The sequence below is a fragment of the Morchella importuna genome (genome assembly GCF_003444635.1).
Source record: "Morchella importuna strain M04M26 chromosome Unknown Morimp01GS018, whole genome shotgun sequence".
Taxonomy (NCBI): domain Eukaryota; kingdom Fungi; phylum Ascomycota; class Pezizomycetes; order Pezizales; family Morchellaceae; genus Morchella; species Morchella importuna.
This window is the reverse complement of record NW_025763415.1, coordinates 155,268-175,377: the sequence shown is the minus strand read 5'-3', so window position 1 is coordinate 175,377 and position 20,110 is coordinate 155,268. Positions and strand designations below refer to the sequence as shown.

The 20,110-nt window shown below is 46.6% G+C and overlaps 5 protein-coding genes across 5 annotated transcripts; 2 read left to right on the top strand and 3 right to left on the bottom strand.

Annotated features, from left to right (window-relative positions):
• Nucleotides 1-366: 366 nt before the first annotated feature.
• On the bottom strand, nucleotides 367-1,566 carry LAJ45_06205 (uncharacterized protein; the record flags this gene model as incomplete). The annotated part of the gene is made up of 4 exons (XM_046115771.1): nucleotides 367-621; nucleotides 692-900; nucleotides 960-1,209; nucleotides 1,285-1,566. 4 exons carry the CDS (start codon nucleotides 1,564-1,566, stop codon nucleotides 367-369), a joined length of 996 nt encoding a protein of 331 aa, XP_045970880.1.
• A 2,642-nt stretch (nucleotides 1,567-4,208) lies between these two features.
• LAJ45_06204 (uncharacterized protein) lies at nucleotides 4,209-5,850 on the top strand (the record flags this gene model as incomplete). The annotated part of the gene is made up of 8 exons (XM_046115770.1): nucleotides 4,209-4,280; nucleotides 4,341-4,385; nucleotides 4,461-4,508; nucleotides 4,564-4,688; nucleotides 4,764-4,874; nucleotides 4,931-5,088; nucleotides 5,153-5,412; nucleotides 5,464-5,850. The coding sequence occupies 8 exons, from the start codon at nucleotides 4,209-4,211 to the stop codon at nucleotides 5,848-5,850; spliced, it is 1,206 nt and encodes a 401-aa protein (XP_045970879.1).
• A 1,246-nt stretch (nucleotides 5,851-7,096) lies between these two features.
• Nucleotides 7,097-8,320, top strand: LAJ45_06203 (uncharacterized protein; the record flags this gene model as incomplete). Its single annotated transcript, XM_046115769.1, has 7 exons — nucleotides 7,097-7,099; nucleotides 7,179-7,284; nucleotides 7,396-7,604; nucleotides 7,667-7,741; nucleotides 7,809-7,949; nucleotides 8,028-8,208; nucleotides 8,295-8,320. 7 exons carry the CDS (start codon nucleotides 7,097-7,099, stop codon nucleotides 8,318-8,320), a joined length of 741 nt encoding a protein of 246 aa, XP_045970878.1.
• Nucleotides 8,321-12,310: 3,990 nt separating this feature from the next.
• LAJ45_06202 (uncharacterized protein) lies at nucleotides 12,311-12,821 on the bottom strand (the record flags this gene model as incomplete). Its single annotated transcript, XM_046115768.1, has 3 exons — nucleotides 12,311-12,353; nucleotides 12,443-12,700; nucleotides 12,784-12,821. The coding sequence occupies 3 exons, from the start codon at nucleotides 12,819-12,821 to the stop codon at nucleotides 12,311-12,313; spliced, it is 339 nt and encodes a 112-aa protein (XP_045970877.1).
• Nucleotides 12,822-13,429: 608 nt separating this feature from the next.
• Nucleotides 13,430-16,390, bottom strand: LAJ45_06201 (uncharacterized protein; the record flags this gene model as incomplete). Its single annotated transcript, XM_046115767.1, has 3 exons — nucleotides 13,430-13,531; nucleotides 13,590-14,165; nucleotides 14,312-16,390. The coding sequence occupies 3 exons, from the start codon at nucleotides 16,388-16,390 to the stop codon at nucleotides 13,430-13,432; spliced, it is 2,757 nt and encodes a 918-aa protein (XP_045970876.1).
• Nucleotides 16,391-20,110: the final 3,720 nt, after the last annotated feature.

The following is a 20,110-nucleotide window of genomic DNA, read 5'->3' as shown; positions in this document are numbered from 1 at the left end:
CCCCATACACAAGTAGGAAGTGTCCAACCCATAAGGTATACATGTAGATGTCAGAGCATGATTTACGGAAAGTATACATGCGAATTAAAAAAAAAGGTACATATGAAATTACACCCGAGTAGCACCGATTCTTTTCCTCCCATGTATACAGGGTTCAAGATTGCTAAACCACTATGAAAAATGAGATTAGATGATCGGTTTCTTGTGCTACTCCCTCGTAAGGTAATATCAAAAATTCAACTTATGTGTTAATCTAGTAGGGGGTCTCGCCAGAGCCAACTAACAGACCACCTAGGTAGCCTAAGGTTTGATCGCCAGGATTATGAGTAATTCGCGCGTATGGTGATTTCTCTCATCGATTGACCACTAACTATTCTCCAACTTCCGTTTATACTCGCTCTTCAAGCACCACTTTCCAGCATAGTCACCGCGAACAGTGTATTCTGCAATATCTTCCAATATCTCTCTAAGATATGCTTCTGGCTGGTCAAGTTTCTCAACGAGAAGCTTAATTGAGTAATACTCATAATCCTCGAAAAGATCGAAAAGTTTGGTTTGGATGGTTTCCTTTGAGCCACGATATGCCTTGTCGAGCTTCTTCACACGAAGGCTATTAGATTGCTATTATGATTGTATAAGATGTCAGAATATGATATTTTCAAATAAAAGAAGAATGTGAGTTGACACATACTGTGATCTTTAAGAAAGGCTTGATAGCCGTGGACCCAGTCTTTTTGGAGATGAAAGCGTTGTTATCGATGTGTTTGTTGAAATATTTCGTCTTTTTTTCTAGGTTCCTCGCATTCAAAATTCGTTGCCGCTCAAATTCTACATTCTCGGGATTTTTAACAGGCTGCATAACTAGCTCAGCAATTGCAGTCCCCATGAGGGCAGTCGGGCCTATATTTTTTTATATTAAAAAGATTGTTTTTATGAAGATGTGTGGTAATGATGCTCACTGTTCTTTATAATTCGGCGGGTAAATGTGGGGTTTACTCCTTCTCCTTGTGACCCCTTGGCGTGCACTTTCCTGAGGAGCCTGGAAGGGATTTCAGGAAGCTCGTCATCTTCTTCTGCCTTTCTCTTTGAGGTGACCTTTTCCGTGAACACGAAGGTGTTTGTAAGTTCCGAGTTGGTGGGTTTCAGGTTGTACACTCGCGGAATTCCGGTATTGACATCTTGTTCGTCAGAAAGAAAGATCTTCATCATCTGGTGCATGGACCCCTCTCAGGATCATTAGTTTCTTGCCACTCGTTTACGATAAAGAAGGGTGGGTTCTCTTACACTGGCATTCTTTTTATTGATCATGACTCGACCAAGGACAACTTCCTCTTCAGAATTCGAGAGGATGGGATTCCAGTTTTCTCGAATAAACGCTGGGAGTTTAACAAGCCAAACATGCTGATCTGATTGCTGCAAGTCGCATTCATCGGTCTCCTCATAAATACTGAGATTTAAGTCTGGAGAGGATTCTTCAAGTTTCACTTCAAGTTTCTCATCTAGAGTCTTTATTGGGACGGAGTCGGACTCAACGTTTTCTTCCTTGATAGTAACAATGGAGGGCATGGCAATGATGAATGAAGGAATGTGTTCGATGAATTGCTGTAGTTGATGTGTGATTGAGGAGGAGGAGCGCAGGTGTCTTTGCAGGTGTATGTGTTTTCTTCGTTCACACGTCCATGGCCATAGAATGGTAAATTCTTGCCTAACATCATGCATCGCACCAAGAATCTTGAACCGAAACCCCATGTATCATATTTCTATAACCAGTATCGTGAGATATTCATTGTGAATTTAAAAAATACACATATCGCCATTACTGCACTCTGTATCAGGATTCCGGATCTTGATAGTGCTGATTTCGTCTGAAATTATGCATACAATAACTTTTTGTCGGGCACGTGCGCACTAGCAGTCCAACACGAGGACAACTTAGCATGTACTACATGTACATACATGTAGGCTTCCGATTCTAGCTCGAATATTTATAGAAATGCTCCTGTGAGTACATATACATGTATGTTCAAGTGACCGTAGTTGACATATATGTGCTTACAGAGACCTAGGCCAGGATTAATACATGTAGGCGGTCATACCTACATGTACATGTAGTTATAAAGTAAAAATAAGTACTCTAGTATGTGTACTCAGTGCGTACGTATATATAAATTTAAGATCCCCTGTCCCCTGCATGATCGATCGTACATGACGTACATGTAGCTGGTTGATTTGACTGACTCGAGACGTCAGCGACTTATAATTTGGGGGATTGCTGCGTTAGCGTTATAATCAAGCGTATTCACTCAATATCAAAAATTTGTCTTATGACTCTGAGAATATATATGCTATAGAAATCAAACTTGGAATACAATTGACCTGTAGGGGTAGCTAAATCCCCTATGGTTCACTGACTACTATATTTTGAAACTCACCTCACGACCAAAATCTACGATCCAGGCCTAGAGGATATTACGGAAGGTCATGACAAAAATAATTTGCAGATGATAGGTACTACATTACGTACTGATCGTTCTAGTCCCCTAAGGCTGGAGACCAGAAACCTACTGAAATGGGGGAAGGATGTAAATAAATACATGCATGTACCAATTCCCTACACGTACGTACATGTATACATGTATGTACTTCCCAAGTTTAATTGCTGCAGGGATACGGCTACCTACATGTACTCACTAGTACATGGTAAAGGAAGAGGGCCTGTAGCTATTAAAGTAATTAAGTGTGTTTCCAAAAGACAATTAATACATATTGATTCTCAGCACTCTCTACAAGGGGCAGTCAGCTTTCTAAATTTCTGTAGGGACAACTACATGTATAAATTAAACTGGGCAAATCCTTTTCTAAGGTTATCAGCTAGTTAGTATAGATATAACGGGTCGATCTAGAATGCAATGTGTATTTTAAAGGCTTTGATTGGCTGAGTTTTGGGTGTTTTTCTCTTTCTCGAGCTATTGAATAGGGCGAGTCAGCTAAAAGAAAGGTTATGTACGTTAGAGGTTATTGTTTCTTTTTGTTGTTATTCTGCTAGTATTTGGTGATATCTGTGATGGGTTTACCCCCATCGCAGCATGGTGATGGCACACCTCTTTAGCAGGGCAGCGCAGCAGCGCCAGTATACCTGCATAAGCTAGTAACACTCGTAAATTAACTATATATAATCTTTAAATCTAGATACGATACCAAATACATGTACTTTTCTATCTAAAGCTAATATATAATAATAATTACAGTACCAAAAAAGCGGGTGGCTCCAGTATCTGGAAAAATACCGTATCGTTACGGTATTGTTGGGGTATTGCTACAGTATAATATTTAGAATTCCGATTTAATTCACAACCCCATATTGGTACAGTACCCGTTTTCGTACTGTATGGATCATCCAATGTCTTTGTTACTACATGTAGTACAGTCGCACCTCGTTATGTCGTTAGCGTATTCTGGGAGCCAAACCCCTACGAGATAGCAAATATACGAGACAGCAAATAGTTTTTGGTGGAGAAGGGCAGTACCTGTCCCGCAAACTCGTACGAGACAGCAAGAGATCCGAGATATCGAATTACGAGATAGCGAGGTGCGACTGTATATATATAATGTATGTAATGTACCTAGGCCTAATCACAAGGTCTTCGGAGTATGTCACATGTACATGTAGGTACAGTAGAGTAATACCAAGCTAACCCTTACATACATGTAGTCAGGCATAAAGTATTGTATAGAGTTGTATGGCAACAGCTCGGCAATAATCACAATCGCAATCACAATCGCAACCCTACATAACCCATTTCCTCGTCTAATATGGTACTATGTACATATAAAGTAGGTTAAAACCTTTAAACCTCACAAGACCGTTATATAAAATGTTGCATGTTAGCTACATGTGCCTACATGTACTCTATGTCCTTCGCCAATCACTGTCTACTGTCTAGGTCCGCCGCCGGCCGTGTCGTCATTCGTCCCCAGCCAACTCTTGGTGTGATAACGTAATATGCCCGCCCTTGCCCAGCGAATATGCGGGTGCCCTGTGGAATTGAGATCCGTCGTTCCTTCCTTTCACCTCCAACGTCGCCAGCTCCAAAGAATCTATCTTAACTACCCCTACAACACTTGCTTCTGATTTGCGTTTACCCTCCTACTGTCACTCAGAGTATTTCTTTGCCATTTCTAATCAACTTAGACCGCCCCCCGTCATTATGAGTACCAGTAGAGAAGAAGGTAGCGATGTGCCGCAAGCTGCAAAGAGTTCCTGGGGACCATTCCTAAAGGTTTGTTAATCTCCCTCCTTTATTTGACTAAGCAGTGCTGACGAAATGGCGACAACACAGTCCATCGCATCATTCAACGGCGACTTGGCGAGCTTGACAGCACCTGTCCGTTTCTCAGATCTCTCATACGGATATACCAATCCTCTAGTATACGTAGTGCTGACATGATCTCGCATGTAGCCTTTTATTTTGAGCGTTACTAGTTTGACTGAGTATTCCGGGTACTGGGTGAGTTTGGCCCCCTTTTACTTGGGCTGAGATAAGCGTAGTACTGAATACCCAGGCGGAACATCCGGAAATCTTTGTAGCCCCTGCACAGGAAAAGGATCCGCAGAAGAGAGCTCTAGCGGTGCTAAAGTGGTTCTTGTCGACACTAAAGCAACAATACAGCTCCAGGAACGAGAAACTGTAAATTATTCCTTCATGCCTTGGAAGAATGGTTTGGACGAAGAGAATACTCGGTACTGATACACTTACTAATAGCGGCTCCGAGAAGAAGCCATTGAACCCATTTCTGGGGGAGTTATTTCTTGGCACTTGGAAAGACCCAAGTGGAGTTATCGGCGACACTCAGTTAATCTCGGAGCAAGTCAGGTTAGCTCTCTGGGTTCCTGGATAATTGGAGGCTTAGCTGATAGATGAGATTATAGCCACCACCCACCAGTCACTGCATACGCTATTATCAATGATAAACATGGAGTAAAACTTGAGGGTTACAATGGCCAAAAAGCATCGTTTACCAGGGGAACAATCACTGTCAAGCAAATTGGTCATGCAAAATACCACCTGAAGGAATTCAACGAAGATTGTCAGCTGAGCTCATTTTTTTATCATAGCCCTGGTCTGCTGTCGGTATCACTGACTCATCTTAGATGTTATCACGCTCCCATCTCTTCATATTGAGGGAATTGTTTATGGATCCCCATATGTTGAATTGAATAAGAGCAGCACTATCACTTCATCTACTGGGTATGTCGCCAAAATTGAATACAGTGGAAAAGGATGGGTCACTGGTAAGAAGAATACCTTCACGGCAACCCTATCAAAGGAAGGCAGTAAGGATATCCTATACACAATTGATGGTCAATGGACGGATAGCTTCATAATCAAGGAAGGAAAATCCAAGAAGGAGGTTTGTCGGACTAGTTTTCCTGTAAAAGACGCAATTGCTTATAGAATACAGTTCGATCTTTACAACGCAAAGGCTTCCAAAACTACGCCCTTGTATATCGCCCCTCTCGAGAAACAAGATTCTCTCGAGTCGAGGAATGCTTGGGCTAAAGTCCAATCTGCAATTGTCAATGGCGACCTCGAAACCACTAGCGCGGAAAAGACAAAAATTGAAAATGAGCAGCGCGAGCTTCGGAAAAAAGAGAAGGAGGAAGGAAGAGAGTGGGAAAGACGATACTTCACTAGAGTCCAGGAAGACCCCGTCTTGAAAGCCCTCGGCGATAAATCTGGCGTCGTTCTAGAACCAGAGAAGACTGATGGTATCTGGGTCTTTGACAATGCAAAGTACCAAAAAGTACTTGAGAAGGCGAAGTCTCCTGTTGCTGAGGCTACTGATTGATCGATTTCTATAGAGGTTTTAGAGTGTGTGGAGGTAACTACTTAAATAAACATATATCGGGTTAGAAAGTTGAACGGGTTTATTCTTGAAGTGTTTAGGAATATAGGTTTTTCTTTTTCTTTTTCATCACTTATTTTAATGGCATTTTGTGTTCAGAAATTATCTATAAACAGTACTGAATAATCGGCCTAACGTGAAGGGCCGCTACTTGTCGATGTGAAGATGCAGCTGTTTCCGTCACCTTCAAAGCAGGGATGTCAGCTACAATTTCTACTCGCTGGTAAGCAAGTACCTACATGTATATACAGTAGCACTGCTGTATTGTACTACGTCGTGCACGAAGATTTGATCTATATTCTAAGTAGAGGGGAAGTGTATATTAACTACATGTATAGGTGTACATGTAGTTACTAAAAGTATCTGAGACTTGAAGTTTAGCGTTGTAGTACATACATGTATTTACAGAAATAATACGCATAATGCTACTAGAGTATAGCGATATGTAAGTTACTAAGAGAAGTCCCATAATAATATCTAAGCCATGTATGACATTGTATGTGCTACAGGACTGTACTACTACATGTACCATTTACATACATTACTCCATGTCATTGTATTAGGGCTGAACGCAACTGAAGTACCTACATGCACGCACATGCATACATACATGTAGATACATGTAGGTACGTATGGTTTAAACGCCCGAGTTCCACCTAATAAACCGCCAAAGGGGCCTTGAGAAATCTAACTCAAGACGTTTTGCGTTTGAATCGGGATTATTATATATCCTGTACTGTATCCATGAATTAAGCTGTCTAACTTACTTGACCACGGTTAAGGGTGATATTATCATTTCATAACCTATTGTACTCAGCTACTTGACCGCTACAAGCAGCCTGGAGGGCTTAATTAAATTAAGGCACTATTCATCTATTAGTCACATAGAGCACTATGGTGTGAGAGGAGAAGCGGCAATAGAAACTTTAGGCCAAGCATCAATTTTGGTCAAAATTGATGGTTGCAGGGATTATTTGGCTGGGTGGCGAATAGCATTTTTCAAAATTGATCGTTGGCCTAAAGTTTCTAATATGGGTGCGTGGTTGCAATTGTGCGACAGACTGCCCCTCCCCCGCCAACCCCGCTGGTGATCTCAATTCCACAAGCTTTCCTCATCAACACTACAACTTCAGGCCCCAACAGAGCAATCAATCGTAGCTAAAGCAAAAATAATCGCATACCAAATAAAATGGTGGGTATCTGTTTTCATCTTCCGAAACCCCAATACTTTAGAGAAGGCTCAAAGAATTTTCACTAATCACCTCCCAAAGGCTCGTAAATTCTTTGTAGGTGGTAACTTCAAGTCAAATGGGACTGTGGCCTCAATCAAGAGCATTATCGACGGTCTCAACAATGCAAAGTTGAACAACAGTGTTGGTTAGTATTCCAACTTCTTCAAATATCCATATTTGGTTCCCCTATCCAAGAAGAATCTTTCACCAGGGTGAAGAATAGATTCTACAAAAACAAAAGCTAACTTTCTCCCAGAGGTCGTTATCGCACCCCCGGCTTTGTACCTTCTCCTTGCGAAGGAGATCACTGGAAACGGCGTTGATGTTGCTGCTCAGAACATCTATAATAAGGGAAACGGTGCCTATACTGGTGAGATTAGCGCCCAGCAGCTCAAGGATGCTCAGGTCCACTGGGTTATTCTTGGTCACTCTGAGCGTAGGAGTATCTTTGGCGAGTCTGATGAGGTATCTGCCAGTCTAATATCTTTTTATATGCTCGTAATTACTTATTAAATCCAATTGAGTAGTTCGTGGCCTCTAAGACCAAGGCTGCCCTTGATGCAGGCTTGAGTGTGATCCTTTGCATTGGTGAATCATTGGAGGTTTGTGTCGCCTTTTCTTCTTCCCTCTCACTCTCTCAAATAAGACCAATAATAATGTCTTCAACAGGAGCGTGAGAAGGGAGTCACCATCGATATCGTAACTCGGCAGCTTGCAGCTGTCGCCGAACAGGTACAGGATTGGAGTAAGATTGTTATCGCGTATGAGCCTGTCTGGGCAATTGGTACCGGAAAGGTTGCTACCACTGCGGTACGTGTAATATGATTGATTGCACCTCTAATTCAAACTGTGACATTGGAGTTCAACTAATTTCGGTGGGGCCAACAGCAAGCTCAGGAAGTTCACGCTGCTATCCGCTCGTGGCTTAAGGAAAAGGTCTCCGCTGAGGTCTCAGATGCTACCAGGATCTTATACGGCGGCTCTGTCACCGACAAAAACTCTAAGGACCTTGCGACCCAGCCGGATGTTGATGGATTTTTGGTTGGTGGCGCTAGCTTGAAGCCCGCTTGTAAGTTACTTTTTCTCTTCCCTACCCGCTATAGTTTGTTTCAAACATATATTTCTAGAATTAGAAAAGCTAATAAAATCATATAGTTATTGATATTATTAACTCTGCTTAAAAGCGTGAGTTTAAATAGAGTATTATCTATAATTCAATAAAATGGATACGAATACTCAAATGGGACAAAAAGTGACATCAAAATGATATTATTACTCGCTGCGACCGAATCTCAATATCACGTTACTAATAAAAGTATTAAGTTATCCATTAAGTTTCTATTATAACGAACTTGGTACTTACTACTATTCTGTAATATGAATGGTTGAGCTCTGGTCGAGCACTTTGGAGTTTCAGTCAGCTGTCACATTCGGGAGCTTGTAGGCACATTGGGTAAACCTGTATGGGAAGAGAAAAAAGAAAAAGAAACCCGGCTCAAATCCTTACGTCGTGCCAAAAGAAGGTCAAGATACAACCGTAGGTTTTAATCCATGCACACTATTATTATGCCTTACAAATTTGAGAGAGCTTAGTGGTCCGCACAGACGACCAGCCCAAGTTAGCCTTAAAATTCGGTTATCTAAATGTATGTATGTACATGTACTTATGTATCTAAACATCAAGTATTTAACTTGCCAAGCTAGTCTCGTTGTGTGCAGAATCAAAGCAAACACAGGCTAGACATGAGACTATTACCAAGCTACAAGTAGTTTATCGTATATATCATATTGTACTCCATTGAATTTTGCCACCGAGACCCGTGTGCTGATCTATGAACGAACCCACCACCTCCCCATTCCGTATGATAAGAAGGCAGAGCCAACTCTCCCATGGAGATAGCAGGGCTAGGGTCTTTAAACCCTACGATGGATGTTAACGTTGCAATTGTCTAATGTTACACAAAACTGTGAGAATATCTTCATCGTATACCCCTAATCTAATGCATGAAGGAGAATACATAGAGTAATAAGCTATCTCTGTCAAGATTAAGCTCAAGTCTCTAGTATCAGCCAATTAACCGACCTATGATCGCCATGCGCGGTAGGACAGGCTTTGTTCATGAGAGATCACTCGCTGCATCTCCAGCACAGCCACCAGCCACGCTGGGGGCTTTCGGTAAAGTGCAAATATAGAACCAGTGCTTGTCTTTCTTTCGAAAATCCGTCTTGCCTCCTATGCAGGATGCAAGAACCAACAGAAAGCACAAGCCTTGATCGAAGGCCTTTGTGGACACCACAAATTCTAATTTTTGCCCGAGATCGAATTAAAGCTTGAATGCTGTGTTAAGGCCAGATATAGATAATCATGACCTAATCAAGCCCGGTCACTGGAGAATTAGGCCGGTTTGGACATCGGGGGTTGACGTCGGGATCGAGCTTTGTAAAGTTGTACGAGGCAAACTTCAGCGGCGGGATGTCTTTGTACGCCTTGGGAAAGGGCAGAGTGAAGTTACCTACGTAGACGACCTATCGCCTGCGCATAATTAAACGGCCCGAAAATATAAACGATGCACTAGAGTACTGTTGTACGACTCTTCCAAAGCCAAAAAGAAGGGATCACTTTTAATTTTGCGTTGGTTTGGGTATGCATCAACCGGAATCCATGGCCGACGTTAAGGCAATAAATATCATTGGACCCCAATGCCCACGTGTGCTATCTTCCTGAGGTTTGGTACTTCTGCTTCTTTGTAGACATATCCCGCGGAGTTTACTGGCTACGTATATATACTGCTCCATCAGGTATTGCAGCATGTAGGATATCTCATAGTGCAGGATGTGGAGAGATTTATGATCCTTCTGTCGTACAGAACGATGCCTCCGTTTATAGTGAGGATGCCAGCTTCCAAGCGCACACGTGCATATTCCACCATGTTGTAGATGGTCCTGGGGGTTATTCATGAGCGTCTGTTACGTCTGGTCCCGGATCTTAATAATCGAGGAGCACAAAGGTCAGCATCTTGCCTTCGTGGAGATGCATAAGTTGTGTAACCTGAGTGCAAGTACATTCACGCTGTTACTGTGATGGGAAGGCAAAGTGTTATTTTCCGTTGATTATGCTACAGGACCCGATAGCGCTCATTCCAAGCTATTGATAGGGTGCCAAACTGAGGGAAAGCCTCGTATGTCATAGATTGCATGCAATAAAGAAACGACGTACCATCATGCAGCGCATTAACAAAACGGCTCGAAGCAAGGTACAATACACTAGATGGGCTGCACCTGAGTACAAAAAAGCAAACATCTGGTAGAGTATGCAAATGTGGTTCACGAGAAAGGCCAGCCTGTCTCGAAAACTTTATCTCCCTGCAGTTGAGGAGGCAGTCTATCTCCACCACCCCCCCCCCCCCCCCAAAGTATGCTTTTACGTCTAGGTGAAACCGGCCGAGGAGCTCCCATCTTCCCTCGTATCATCTCGGGGTGGGGAAAGACGGCGAAGCACATAGATGACCTACCCTCATCGCCCCTGTGGGGCAACTAGGGTTTGCCATACGAGCTGTCGGTCGACCAAGCTGCAGCCTGTAAGCCCAGATCACCTGCAGATGGGTTGTTGTTTTCGGCATTAGAATCCTACATCTGATTAGTTATTGGGCAGACACGAGGTCAAGTGCTTCTATGCCTCGATCGAGCGACAGTTTGGTGTCCATTCCGGGGGGTTGTATGCGTAGCTAGTACGTAGGCCCTCACCTCCCTCACACTGAGCGACGGAGATACAGCTAGAGTCAAATAAGCAGAAGAGATACCGAAACGAGATTTCGTCAGCTTGTGACTTGTAGTGGCTATTTTGGGCAGTGGGAAAGTTAGAGTACGCAGTGAGGATATAGCTACATACATAATCTTACGTAGTAGGGCCAGTGGCGCAGTAAGACTAGAGTTTTTTCCTTTTTTTTTTTTGGTTTAATTCATTGATTGCATGCAACCTTAAATAAGACTAGGGTCTTCGTGACTGGAGGTTTTGCTTATTCTGGTGCATAGTACCAGGGAGATAGCGAAAGGATCAGGGACTCGACAAGCTATGTGTAGCCTTGTTTTGTCGGAGGGATGGCTTGGAATGGCCTGTCTTTATTCTCGAGTGATTTCTTGTGATTGCACAGTTCTGTTTGGGTTGGTGCGGCAACGCCGGTCGTACTCGTTTTGTTTAATGATGCTTGCCATTTGCCCGCTAACAACTCCTCATAGGGGGCATATATTATCATGTATTAGACTTGTGGTTTATATTTTCAACGTTGGTAGGTCTTGGCATCAATAGATTAACAGCAATTAACGGAAAAGGTTGTGTTAACCACTCGCACGAAATTTAACCCCAACCCATATTCACATACATGTACTAGCCAATTTTCTTTTGTGTCCAGCTACCTTCTTTTCTTCCTCATCCGGAAATATTGGAAAGATTCGAAGCAACAGCCATAAACTTCGTGAATTGAATATCTATTTGTAATTGGTGAGGTGAAGCCGCCGCGACTCCCCCACATCAGGGATAGTAGGTTTGCTAAACACAAGAAAAAATTGGGCAGGTAATCCAGTTCCTCTTTCCCACCACAGTTATGAAGGGAATACGAATCTCACCCTACTAACCCTGAATGTTCTATGGATGATGTGGAAAATGTAGACACATGTACCTATCCACAACCCTCAGAAGATCACGCACAAGGAAGTAGCTCCATCACGGTTAACGGCAATTATTACCTCGATAAATCGATGCGAGTGATAGCTAGTGATCCGAAAGCGCCATATCTTCCCAATACTTGTGCACACCTCTCCATAACATAAATCACAGCGGTACAAATATATGTTTTCTCGATAACTTTGATTATTCCTGAAGCTAGCCCTAGGCATGTGGGAAGCTCTTCCGCATATCATCACCCACAATTGATATTCACAACCCCATTATATCCACCTCTATACGCACGGCTAAGTAGCTAGTGTATAGCAATTCTTTGGTAGCTGGGAGAGAGACATGATATACTATTCAGTCACGCAACAATTCAATTTTCCAGGCATCATGCTTTTTTTGTATTAAGGCTAATACCTACGTAACACTCACCAAGTAACCACAACGAAGTAGCAAAAGAGAAAAAGAAGGGGGAAAAAAAAGAGAAGAAAATCCCACCCCCTTAACTCAACAACACAAGGATCACCGAATCACCTCTCAGAAACCTACAACCGCCATCATATATATATTAGCCCACAATCCCCACAATCCCCCTCTACCCTTCCCCCACACCACCCCCAAGGGTGATACATACATCTTCGAGATAAACCGATCCTTATTAACCGGCCGCCCCTTCTTCCCATCCGCCTTCCTCGGCGTCTCCGTCCACATCTCCTTGACGTTCTCGAGCACCATGTTGCAGTGGCGGTCAAACGCCTTGACGCGCGCCAGCAGCTTCCTGTTGTTGCGGCACGAGATGAGAACCTGGTTGTGCGAGCGCACGGCCGTCTGCAGGATCGAGAGCGGGCCGGCGCTGAATTCGTACTTTTCGAGCTCGGCGATCTCGTATTCGCTGTTGTGTTGTGCGTGTTAGTACTTGGTGGTGGTGGGGGGGAGAGGGGGAGGGATGGGGGGGATGGGGGGGGGGGGGGGTACGTGAGGTCTGCGCGGGGCTTGTTGAGGAGCTCGGCCATTGTGGATTGGGGGATGCTGTGTTTGGGGTGGTGATGTAGAGGGTGGTGGTGGTGGTGGTGTTCGTGATAGTGGTGAGGTGGTTGTGGTGATGGAGCTGTGTTGTTGAGGTGGACTTGAGCCGCATGAAGGATGGAATGCCAAGCAATCTGTGCCAAGGGATCCTAACTGGCGGTTACACAGGGTACGGTGAGAATGATAGTTTTGACAGGAATTCTGGTGATTGTACTTTTTTTAGTTAGATGTTCATTTTTATTAGTACTATCCTATCCATTCACTATTCTGGCCCCACGGAGAAACACAGACACTCACTCCATAGCTCCAGTATGTAGCTGGCTACAGTCAACCCCCCCCCCCCCCCCGGACCTACAGCTGTAGCTAACTATAATAGCTACATGTAGCTACCGAATATTCTCCCCAATCCTCATTGCCTATTTAACAACTTAATTACCACATGAATAACCTGAAAAAAAGTCTATCCCGCACAGTTCTACCGGGTCCGCTTGCACCAACTAACTAAGTAACTAATGCTTACTTTTCTTTTTTCTGATGAAAAAAAAATACAAACACAAAGAAAGGAAAGAAACCCCCCGCCCCCCCATTTTCAGGACTACAGTCCATTCTCGGCTTTGAACCCGTCCCACGCCTCATTGAGAAGACTAAACACCGCAGCACTAATCATGCGCTGCTCCGTCGTTGCGTCTTGCGAGATCTATAGCAATTGTTAGCCCATTGCCAAAAAAGAGTAGCGATAATAAGAATCCGCATACCTTATCAGGATGCACCTTCGCAATCCCCTTCATATATACCACCTTACACTTATTCGGCATCAACAGCTCTCCCATGCCGACCTTCTTCCACCCCGCCCCCTCCCAAAGCACCACATCCAAGCTCCCCAGCAGCGCCCGCAGATTCCCCTCCTTGCCCGCCTTCCACGCGCCAATCCGCGCCTCCACACTATCGTGCAGCGCAAGCTTCTCATCCTCCACCCTATCCGCCGCAGCATTCGCCTGCCGCAACGCCCGCACCGCCGTCGCATCCCCCATCGTCTTTGCCACCGCCGCAGGTCTCCGCACCGGCGCTGTAGGTTTCGGCTTGGGCGGCGCCTTCGGCTTCAGTGCCGCTTCGCAGCGGCGTCGACCAGCAGCGGCAACAGCGCCGCCGACACCGGCTTCGACGGCGATGGTCCAGGTTGCGGCGGCGTCGGCCCACTTCTCGAGCTGCTCGAGGCCCTCGGCTTTGCGTGTTATCGTCTTGGCCCAGAAGTCTTTCATGTCTTTGTTGGCGCCGTCGATGGCGATTGTCTCGCCTTCGCCGCGGGCGGGGCCGATGATGGTGAGGGCGGACTCGCAGTCGGATAGTGCGGAACGCGGGTCGCCGAGTTTGAGGTTGCAGAGGGCGCGGTTGGAGAGGAGGATGATGCGGAGAGGGTGGGCGTCGGGGATGGGTGAGAGCGCGGAGGTGTAGTGTGTTAGTGCGAGTGTGTAATCACCACGTTTGAAGGCTTCTGTGCCTTCTTTGCGGGAGGCTGTTGAGGTGTTGGCGGCGGCGGAAGATAGGGGGACGGCGGCGCGGGGGGGGTGGTGCGTCGTGGGGCAGGGGGTGGAGTTGGTGCTGGGGCAGGAGAGCGGCGGGGGGCGGGTCTTCGGGGTTGTTGCTGCTGTTGCTGCTGATGTTGCTGCTGATGTTGGTGGAATGGGTTGCGTGATTGTTCCCGAGCTGGCCCGCCGCCGAATAGCAGGTCGCCCTGCGGTGGTTCTGGGGCGGCCGGCTTAGAGTTCGATGGCACGTTTGGTGGCGGTGGGCGGCGGCGGTTTCTCGATACGTATTGCACAGAGCTGTCTTCTTCGACGGCCTCGCGCGTCAGCTTCTTGTTCCGTTCACTGCTGTTGGGGATGCTTGAAGACTGCTGCCTCCGTTCTTGCTCTCGCAGCTCCCGTTCCTTGTCCCGGATGGCCTGCTCGAATGCGAGCTGGCGTTGCCGCTGGATCATTTCCTTTTCTGAGAGGGCCGAGGAGGATCGTGGGACCGATGAAGACGATTCCCTCTCTCGCTCCCGTTCCTGCTTTCTCCTGGGTGGAGGCCCGCTGCCAGCTTCCAGCATCATTGCCTCTTCGGTCAATGCCGGTTCTGGGGCGGCTTTCTGTGCTCGTTGTGCAGCCCTCGGTGCAGGCCTCATGTCCTCGTCGTCGAACCTGTTTCTTGGCGGCCTGTCACCGGCTTCCCGGGTTCGTGGGGGGGTTGTGTTGGCCTCCAATTGCTGGTCCCGCATCCACTTTGGCATATTTGGATCGCTCCCCTCCCCACCTGAGCCCTCTGTCTGGAATTCGGCAATTGCTTTCTCAACCTTCTTTCTCCCCGTGTTCCATAAGCTGTTTGCCGATTTAAATAGAGTGCCGCCGATTTCCTGAGCCAATGCACCTATGTCCTTCTCACCTCCCGATTCTCGGCTCCGGTCTCGTGCCCAGGCAGGTACACTTGAGTCTTCCCTACCTTCCTCTCTACGCCTTCCGCCTTCATCGTTGCGTCTCCCGCGCTGGCTCTGCTCAGAGACAGACCTCGAGATTGGCTGCGATGACGCCGGCCGGCTCTTCCGGTGCGCCTCTTCTAGTAGCCACCCGACAGCCCTGTGGACATCCAGGGAATCGGTCTCGACAAGCGCCTTCCTGGCCTGGGCAGCTGTAAACCCCATCTCCATGATCTCGGCAATTACCGGGTCCCTTGGGTCCGCGCTCCTCGGTGGCTCCACAACTTGCGGTTTCGGCGGGGGTGTAGGGTTTCGTCGTGGGGGAAGCTCAGAAACCGGCTTTGCGAGGTCACCCAGGATGTCAAAGTCATCGTCGGCTGTATTGTTATTATTTGTAGTAGTAGTAGTGGGTGTATCCCGACTTGGTAGATTCTCAATGTCGAATGGATCTATAGGCTCTGCCGATTTGTAGCCCAAACTCGTAGAACCCATCAAATCCTGCAGATGGGAGCCTGACGACGGCGCCATCCCATTCCGCGGAGTCCCGCTCCTCGGCGTACTATAAGAGCTGTTTGACACCTGCGACGGCGGCGGATAATGCGAGCTGTTGTCCACCGGTACCGACGCACTAAACGCCGCCAGAATGTCCTCATCGTCATTATCCAGGGGCGGAGGAGGTGGTGGTGTCGCATGACTGCGCATGCCCCCTTTCCCCGTCTCCAGAGAGTCCCAGAAGCCAGCACTCGCATCCCCGCCGCCAAATACCGCATCAATCTTCTTCCTGCGCTCCTCCTCCTCCTTTGCGCGCTGTTCCTGGAGCCTCCGCTGCTGCTCCTGTAGCGACAGGTTCTCGGACGCCTGCTTGCTCCGCCCGAAGCTCACTAAGTTCGCGAAGCTATCCGAAGCCGCACCCGCTGGCGGCGAAGCGAGGCCCGGCGAGGCCGTGCGGGAGGAGAGCGGACTGGGGCGGAGGGGGAGGTTGTTGTTGTTGGTGGTGGTGGTTGCGAACGACGACATTCCTGTTGGTTTAAGTGCTGGGGGTTTGTTGCTGCTGTTTGTGGTTGGAGACGCCGAGCTCCAGGAGAGGCCGGCGAGTTGGTCCATTGCGCGTTTTTGGTTGCGGGTTTATGAGGGGGGGGCGTGAAGGGGTTTCAGATGAGGTTGAGATGCCCCTCCTGAATTAACAGAGCTTGAATATATGCTGGTGGTTGCTTTGTGGAACGGGTGAGTGTGGAACCCTAACCCTGATATGCTGCCGGGGTAGCTGTGAATGGCTTTTGAAAGACCGTATGTACTGGCTTTCTGGGACCGCGATGCTGGTGAACTGGTGGTTGTGGTTGTGGTTTAGGGTGTGTGAGTTTGCTCACGGACGGCCACTCGTGGTGGAAGTTGGGTTTTAGAATAGTTCCTAAATAGATCGTCAGTCAGCTTAGTTGAACACTTTGTAGAAACAACAGAGAACACACTATCCAGACTTTTGGTAGCTCAGGGGACGATGTCTGTTTAGGAACGCGGTCAATTCCAAAGATATTACATATGTAGCTTTAAGCTCTTAATAATGGAAGCTAATGGTATTCTTGAACACAGCGTCTCTTTCTTTCTTTCTTTCTTTCTAGTTAGGTCTGTTGTAGCTATTGGTGCTTAGAATCCGATGTCCACCCATTATCGCTTTCCTATTAAAGCTGGACTGCACTCAGAAGGATCTCGCTGGTGGTGAGAATAAGAATTGACCTCGTCCTGTGTCCTATCAGCAAGTAAATCACGCTGCTGGCTGTTGGAAGTAGGACGAGCTTTAGGGTTTTCCAATTGATGTCCATGTCTAAAGCTAATCCAAGCTATCTTATAGGAGCCCGATTAGGACACCGTCCCTCTTGACAGAGGGCCCGTTACTGTTTGACACCGTGACCTTGCTGCCTTGAACGATACATACATGTATCCAACACGCGGCCGGTACAAGACAAACCGAGTGATCGTTTATGATTCGCCCTCCTCCTCCTCCTCCTCCTCCTGCTAACCGGCAAGTTACCCAGCTGACCGCCCACTGACGTTGCTCTCATGTCCGTGCATGTCGATCTTTATTCTCTTTCTCAACTCCTCAACGCATCCCTCTCCTCCTAGCCATTTTCCCCGCGCCCGTCTTTGTTCTATCCACGGCAAACTCTCCACGCTTGTCTTTACTCCCTCTTTATATCTTTTACTGTCCTGTTCTGTCTGTTATACCAACTCAACTCTCCATTGAGCTCTTTATTTTCTTTCACGCATCATTTGTGCTCTTCCACGCAACTGTCTTTACTCTTTTTACTACGCACTGTTTCATGTCTACCTTTACCCGCATAACCACAATTCTTCTACTCTCCCTTAACTGCTCGGTTCCTCAGCTTTATAACCTTTCTGTCCTTATCAACCACTCCATGCCTATACATTCACTCCCACGTCCAGCCAACTACCCTCTCTACGTTGACACAACATGAGGAACAGACAACTAGCTGCAGCTGTGCGAACCTAAGCTCCGCTAATTGACCGAAACATAGTCAGCGGCGGCCTCTGGCTGCTATGCGAGGGGTCTGCTGTGGGCTTGTGGGCTTGGATTTTGGGATCTTTGGGTTCTTTTGGATCTTTGGGGGTCGAATTGTTTCCCTGGGGGTTCGGTCCTTCGCGGAGTTGGCTTTGGGAATTAGCTTTAGGAATTGGATATTATTATAGGCTCTTCTTCACTCCTTGCTTGAGATGTCATGTGGGGATGCTCTTTGCTTTGAGCAGGTTGATAGTAGTGATGTATGCGGCGTGAGGGGATGAGGCATATAGACTGCAGCTTAATGATGGGCACGAGACAAAACGAGACCATTTTTCACCAGGTCTCGTCTTGTCTTGTCTCGTCCCATCGTGGTCTCGGAAGTCTCGAGATTGATATAAGCTAAACTCAATCTGGGTTTGAGGTAGGAATTTGTACCTGAATCCACTAATGCTCGTTTTGGAACAGGGACTAGATATTCTTGGCAAGAAATGATGGATAGAGTTTGGGGCCGAAATACACACTCGATTTTTCAAAAGAGGGTGCATGAGGAAGCCTGGGCATGGGGAGGCCTAAATACCAGGAAGCATCCTCGCTTTGAATCATTTAACATCACTCGGAGGTCCCGAGACCTATCTCGAGATTTAGAAAAAAAACTCTCGAGACATCTCGTCTTGTCCCAGGGTCGTCTCGTTAGGTCTCGAGACAAAGTCTCGGGACTGTGTGTCTCGTGCCCATCATTACTGCAGCTTGCTTTTTGATAAGCAGTAATATAAGGGGGAAATGTCTTTGAGAAACCGAGAGCTGTTTGATGTAGGCTGTGGGTTTGAGGTTTTGCTTTGGGGTCGATATTTGGACAGTTGCGGTCTGGCTTTGGCTTTTGTGGGCTTTGGATACTTGCCCACCTTGGATTTATGCAGTTTGGTTTAAGGGGAAACCGAGCCCGCGGGAATACACGTGGGACGAGGAACATATAGATCTATAGACTGGAACTCACATGCTTATGAGTCAATTGGGATAATGGTCTTAAAGTACTACGAGAGGGTCAGTTGTGGGCTGCGGCTTTTGGTTATTGCTTGAGTTTGTTCGGTCTTTGGGAAAATCGAGTAGGTCTTGGCTTTGCAATTGACTTCTGTGGGTCTGGGCTTTGTGGGTTTGGCTCTCATCATCATTTTCTGAGACGGTATAACCTTCTACCTTATGGGTGCCGAATCATTTTTGCTATGCATGGGTGATACTGGCCAAGGAGCTAACCTATAATCCGAGTACCCTAGGCCCTGTAGAGCTGGCTATGGACTTGGGGTTTTTATTTATGGTCTGGCTTTTTAGGTTGGCATTTGGGAGCTCAAGTCTTGCGGTTTGGATCTTTTGCCTATGTATTTGGCTTTGGTTTTGAGGGGTTCCACGGCAGCGAGGAATAGAGGATATATGCTTTCCGTTACCTCCCATGTCGGTTCTTATAACAGGAGACGATAAATCGAACCTGTGATACTTCATGCTATGGACCTATGGTGAGGTTATGGGGATATAATATAGACTTGAGTTTGCTCGCCCACCAAGAAGAGGGGGGTAGTGACCTGTTGTTACTGTTCTTTGATGGAGAAGTGGTGTCTATCGGGCTGCCGGCACAAAAGAGTACTCTTCAACTACAATCGTCCCTACCGGTGCGTGCACCTTTACTCTTTCCTAGGTATGATAATCCCCGATATAACGGGCTTTTGGGATATGTGAAGGCTCTGGTCAATGAGCTGAGATGCTCCTTGTCCCAATCATGGCGTACATCAACGAAAAAATCATAGCCTAATATCTGGGACGAGCTTGAGCTTAGCAGCGGACTTGGGACTTGGGGTTTTGCGGAATTTGGAGTCGATGTTCGGCTTACCATGTGGAGTTTGGATTTTGGAGAATATGGATGGAGTTCAATGTACGCGCGTCCTTCTCCATCCGCTATATAGTTTAGCACGGATGAGAATGCTCTCCCGGGCGGTTCCTTAGGTGCTAAGCAAGTTTAGCTGTGGACATGACGGATGTTTGTTTAGATTTATTTCGGCGTTTGGTGCCTAGTATTTTCTTCCGGTCCCCAGCCCCGGCCAAGTTCAAATAGTTTTTTGGCTCCTGCGACTCCTGGGCTTTGCAAAATTTGATCTTAGGAGGAGTTGGCCGTAGCTAATGGATATGGAATATCAAACTTGGTTACCAGCTGAGCAGTGTCATTGGAGGTAGAATGTTTTGGCTATTGTGCGAGACATTGATGTGGACTATGCATATGGGCCTGAGGTCGATTTTGATTTGGGGGTTTGGCGTTTAGATGG